Source organism: Brachyistius frenatus, unplaced genomic scaffold (assembly GCF_029030835.1).
Source record: "Brachyistius frenatus isolate BFR_SWC_R1_liver_20210118 unplaced genomic scaffold, ASM2903083v1 Contig_299, whole genome shotgun sequence".
NCBI lineage: Eukaryota > Metazoa > Chordata > Actinopteri > Embiotocidae > Brachyistius > Brachyistius frenatus.
This window is the reverse complement of record NW_027210898.1, coordinates 377,333-383,332: the sequence shown is the minus strand read 5'-3', so window position 1 is coordinate 383,332 and position 6,000 is coordinate 377,333. Positions and strand designations below refer to the sequence as shown.

Below are 6,000 nucleotides of genomic sequence, written 5' to 3'. Positions count from 1 at the left end.
TCAAACACTTCTTCTCATCAAATTCACTTTCACCGATGACAAAACTATCTCAGTGAAGAACTACCCAAGGTTTCCATGGCAACCGATCAAACTCATCATTTGATGATGAAGGCTGTGCAGCACAGCTGAAAGCTCTGGATCAGGTAGGTGGAGGTCAGGTGGTTTCATCAATGATCGTTTTGGGTTTAAAATGTTTTCCTTTTCTCTTTTCTGTCCTCTTTGTTTCCTCTCTTTGTCTCTAGGTCGGTGCTCAGGGATCTCCTCCTCTCCTCCTCTCCTTATCTCCTCACTCCTAGATCTTGCTCAGACTCTGGCCACTGCTCAGGGATCTCCTCCTCTCTCTTCCCGACAGTTTTCTCAGCAGCGACTCTCTGAAGGTTCGGCACATCAGGAAGTAGATGACGGGATCAAGGCACACGTTGAGTGCCGACAGGAAAAGCGTCCCCTCCTTCACCTGGAACAGCAGGAAGCAGGCGTCCCGGCCAAAACCCGACGCCGGCATCTGGCTCAGAGTGTACGGCACGCGGCAGACGTGGTATGGCACGAAGCAGATGAAGAACACCGCCAGGATGCTGAAGATGCTGCGGTTGGACTTCCGGCACACGTCGCTGTTGTCACAGCGCACGCGGCGGTACGACTGGTAGACGCGGCGGGCAATGGAGGCGTAGCAGAAGGCGAGGACCGGCAGCGTCACCCAGAACAGGGACACGCTGACGAAGGTGGACACCCGGTGCCACTGCACGCCCAGCGGTGTCTTCAGCTGCATGCAGTGCCGGGAGCTCTGCTCGTCGGCCAGACGGCTCGTTAGCACCGCATTCGGCAGGACGCCGAGGAGGAGGAGGCTCCAGGTGAGCAGTGCCAGCACCCGGGCGAAGCCGGGGCTCTGCAGGAGGTGCAGCGAGGAGGTCCCGCCCAGCCTAGACCTGCAGGAGGAGGAGGCATGGTGGACGATCTTGACGTAGCGCTCGAGGCTGATGAAGCCCATGAACAGGATCCCCACGTACATGGAGGAGTAGAAGAGCACGGCGGTGTAACGGCAGATGATCACGTGGAGGCGCCAGCCGCCGAGGCCCAGCTGAGCCGCCACCCTGAAGGGGAAGGTGGACAACATGAGGAGGTCGGCCACCACCATGTTCTTCAGGTAGACAACCAGACCACAGTCACCTGGCACTCTGAAGAAGATCCATGCAGCCACCCCATTCAAAGCCACGCCCACCACACAGATGACAAAGTAGAGTGGGGGGAGGAGCTGGTGGGTGAAAATGCTGCTGAAATCTGATTGGTTGGTGGGGAGGCGGGTGGAGTTGAAGGGATCCATCCCTGGAAATACAAAAAAACAACAGTGTGAATACGTACCACGTTGATCATAAGACACACTCTGGTGCAGTTTGTTTTCTCCACCAGGGGGAGCTGTTCACATTGCTGTCTTTTACTGTTACTCCAGGTAAGAACAGCTACAGCTACGTTATCAATGGACAAACCTGGACCTCAAACTGATGAAACCCAGAATTGTCAGCTTTTTTTTAAAATGTTGACACAGGTAGAGAGTACTGAAAGCAGTAAGGATGCTAATGTTAGCATGCTGCTGCACCCCCGATGAGTAGCGTAGAAGATGGTGATGGGATCAGCTTTGCTTTCTGCGCTTCAGGTGTCTGACATGTCGGTGAGATGAGCCTCATGCTGGTGAAAATGTATGTTGTGGAATATAGATCTGCTTAGTGCATATGAGGGCTCATATGTTGTATGCTAATACAATATAATTTGGGTTGTCTTCCTTCGCCCCCTGGAGTCCTCCAGACAGCCATCTGATAATGCCTCAAAGAACAACAGTATGTGACCCCACAGGTTGCAGACCTCCTACTGTGACCTTTTGGTTTGGCCAAGCAGTATCACTCACATTTACATACACAGCCTTTTCTCTACACCTTGGGATTGGTAGTGATGGTACAACCTATGTGTAAGTAATATGATATGATATATATATATATATATATGTGTTGTATTGTTGTAAACATATCCTAGCACAGAAGCACAAAATACATACTGACTGTAAGCATTGTAGAACACATTGCTTATGCAGGAACTTATCACATCGGGGTCACAGTAGGGTGCAACTCACTATCAGATCAAAAGGGGGATGTGGTTCAAACGGAGGACAGTGGAAAAGTACTGAGACAAACATACTATGCAAATGTTCCCGCCACAACGTAGGTAACATCTCTTCCTATAGTATAAGTGTATGTGCCGGAAAGGAAAGGGGGAAGTCAGACTCCAACAAAGACACCTCAGGTTGATGTTGGGCTCTCCAAGATGTCTTGTATGCTATGCAGGATGTCTTGTCAACTACGCTTAATAAAAATCAACTAAGACCGGTAACTGCCTAAAGACTGCTTCTATCAACGGACTCGGGGAAAACAATTGGGGGAAAACAATTGGGGACAACAATTTCAGATACAACAATGTCTGTTACATTTTTACAACACTGCTAATAGCACTTGTGTGAATGTGGTATAATAACCATCAATGTCATGCTGCAGACTCACAGCAGGGTTGCAGCATGACATTGATGGTTGAGTCGTAGTGTCAAAAGTGGACCCTTGTGTTTGTGATGGTGAGTTTGTTGAGACTAAAGACAACATGAAGGAAGTGAATGAAGGTTGTTTCCTCGTCAGTAACAAACATCTAACCAAGAGATTATTCTGCAAACCTTCATCTCTCCTCGACGTCACTCTGCGCTCTGAACAGCAGTTCAGCGATTGTCAGCTCAGTCATGACAAACTCAAAATACTTATATGTTGCTGCATGGCAGTGCTGTGAGTCTCTGAGCAGCTCAGTAGGGACCGACAGTCAGACTCCTGTTGACTCTGTACGTCGTCTTTAGTGTTGCTTAACGACCCAGGAGTCTGTGATGCTGCTTCCATCTGTTTAATGTTGCTAAACTGAGCAGCAGCTCTGTTTACACTCGACCACGTGCACAAATAAATCTCCTGCTCTTCACACACACACTTCCCTCGTCCCTTGATTCATCGCAGCCCAACACAAACCTTCATCCACCCTATGAAAACAGGACATTTACCCACTGAGGACGACAGCCGGCTGCCTTTTGTTTCACTTATTTTTAGCAGCAGTTGAAATCCTGCTGATTGTTTCTGCAGGTGATCATCACACAGGTCCAAAAAACAACAAAAAATACACATTCAAACGACATCTGTGTGACATTTGACCAAAAAAACCGTTGGTACTGGAACCATCTCACTTCGTATTTCTCATCAGTATTTTACAGTGAAGGAAACAGCCTCTCAATGTTACGTGTGCTGAAATATTGGATTGCAACATTACCATGTGCAGTTATGGAGAGTGGAAGTTTGGAGTTTTTCATTTCACTAAACTACCGTTAGAGCAGCAACCTAAAAGTTCATCTGACTGGAGACCAAAACTAGAGCTGCACCCGGGAATGAAAGAAGGATTCAGACCCTCAAAGTGGAAAGTTATAGCGGACGGTGAGCTGGTAGCGCTAAACTTTGGCTGGCCGTGTCTTCTTTTAGACAAAGATTCATGCTCACTGAACAATCCGTGACTACGACAGCATTCTTTGACCAACCGGTCGGTTCAGAGGCACCGCAGGTCCACAAGTTACATCGACTGTGACGAGAAATTAAAGCTTTTTGAACGTGTCAGGACTGACGAGGCTCTGGACTTAACAAGAAGCATGAACGTAAAGTAGCCCAAAAAAATAGGTAAAAAATATCATAGATGTTCTGCTGAGACTCGCTGCAGCCTCGTACCTTCAGACCATCGTCTTGTTGCTTTTAATTCACATGTAAAAGAAACAACCTTTTCACATTTTTTTCAACGATTCTTTATTTATCTATGGATGTTTTACGGATAGTTTATATCTACTCTGAATCTTAAACTCACTGCTGAGGCCTCGGGACTGTTTCTCAAAGATCACTCGTGTATTTTGGATTTTGTTACAGATGCTGATCTGCAGAAATTAAACAACTTCTACTTTCAGCCTTCAGAAGAAGAGCTGCTGTGGTTCTCTGTTGCTCCACACTTTGAACACTGTAGGAGGTGATAACATCCTCAGATCCTTCGATAAGAAAAGGGTTTCCGTGTTTCTGATGACACACAGCTCTACGTTACAGAGCATGACACGAACGTCCTGCAGCTCCATTTAACTTCAATTTTAGGTTTAGTTGTATTCATTTGAACCCTGAATTGTTGATGTCCAAATTAAAGCAGAAGTGTGTTTCTTTCTTTCTCTCCCCGAGCAGCGGCTGGATCAAAGTGTCACTTTATGAGAAAAAGTTCCAATAATACAAGAATACTGCAACCACTCAGTGTATTGAGAGACACTATTGTCCTCTTTGGAGAAACACTAAGTGGAAGACGTCGCTACAACTTAAATATGTGATGTAAATAATACGTTTGTTGAAATAAATAAACTCCAGAATGGAAATGACAAACGTTCAGAATCATTTCAGTGATAATTAAATTTAAAAAAAAAACATGTCATGTTTCAGCTCCTCAAAGAAGTATTTCTTTAATATCAATGACAGTTAATTTAATATTTATGAATGTTTATACAGAAAATATTTTGCAGATAATTAGAGAATTTAAATGATAGCTAGTTCTTAAATATAGTTCATGTAAACCTACAGCAGATCACAAACCGACATCGTTACAGGATCACATCTCACATCTTACTTATGGTTTTGTATTTTGCTCTCATGAATTTGTTTTCTCATTTTTCCACATTTTGTGTCCCAAAGAAAAACATACATAAATCCTATATATAAATGTTACTGCATTAATAAACATTTCCTCCTTTATTGATTTGACTTTAAGCCCTGTTAATTCCAGTGAAATCTCTAATTATCTGGTTTCTATGTGATTAGCAGTAATCAGGTTATCAGTACTTATAAATACTATATGTTGATTTTATTTTTGATTCTCAGAACTTTTCTTTTTCTTTTTAAATTACTTTTACTTTGTACAACTTTGATCATTTTGACCTATAAAACTGTGTAACTTTAAAATGATTTTTCTCTTCAGGTTTTCACCTTCACTCTCTTCTCTTCTTTAAATATGACTTCAGTTTGTTGTGGTTTTTGTCCTCCATGACATTATTGCTTCTCTATCATTTGTTTTTTCTGCTGATTTTATTCAGATTTTAATTCTTTTTCACTTCAGTCGTTGTTCTTCCCGTCCTCAGTCCTCTTTGTTCGCTATCATTTATTTGTATTGTTGTCTCTGATGTTCTGGATCTGAATGTCCTCATTCACTAAAATAACAGAATAATTACTTTACTCACCACACAAGCAGCCAGCTGTTCAGTCAGCTCCCATACAGATGTTGTCTCAGCTGTGATGTCTCTGCGTGTGCAGATGAAGTGGACTGAGAGTTTTGATAGTCGGTGCTGGAGTTCCTCTTCCTCTCTCGTCTCTCTGAGCCTCCCCGTTTCAACTCCATCACGTCTCCGTGGGGACAAACATGTTGCTTCGCATCCGTGTGACGTCGCTGTAACCCTAACATAACCTAATAAAACAGTCAGTCTGACTCTCATCATTTCTTATTACTATGTTCATTGAAGCTGCAGTTCTTCTACATGTGTGTTAACATGTGCACACGCTTAGACTGACAGCTGTCAGCTTCATGAACTCTGAATCATCATTTAAATACTGAGGACTTGATAAATGTTTATGATCAGATATCAGAATGTCTCCTGCTTGTCCACCTGTCTGTCTGTTCGTCCACCTGTCTGTCTCTCATGCTCGTCCACCTGTCTGTCAGACTGATCTTCTCACTTCATCCTTTTTTTTATCTCCACGTTTCCACTTTTAGCCTCACATGCCTCCTCTCCTTCCTCCTCCTCTTCTCCCTCCTCCTATGCATCCTCCTCTTGCCCCTTATTGCCCTCCTCCTCCTCTTCCTCCTCATCCCCCTCCTCCTTCCTCCTCTCTCTCTCTCCTCCTCCTCCTTTTTGTTTCACTGGTG

The 6,000-nt window shown here is 44.3% G+C and overlaps 1 protein-coding gene across 1 annotated transcript; it reads right to left on the bottom strand.

Annotated features, from left to right (window-relative positions):
• Positions 1-6: 6 nt before the first annotated feature.
• On the bottom strand, positions 7-5,606 carry LOC138635256 (P2Y purinoceptor 14). Its single transcript, XM_069722642.1, has 2 exons — positions 5,318-5,606; positions 7-1,320 (listed from the first exon to the last, which is right to left on the bottom strand). Exon 2 carries the CDS (start codon positions 1,316-1,318, stop codon positions 293-295), a length of 1,026 nt encoding a protein of 341 aa, XP_069578743.1. The 5' UTR covers positions 1,319-1,320; positions 5,318-5,606; the 3' UTR covers positions 7-292.
• Between the last annotated feature and the right edge of the window lie 394 nt (positions 5,607-6,000).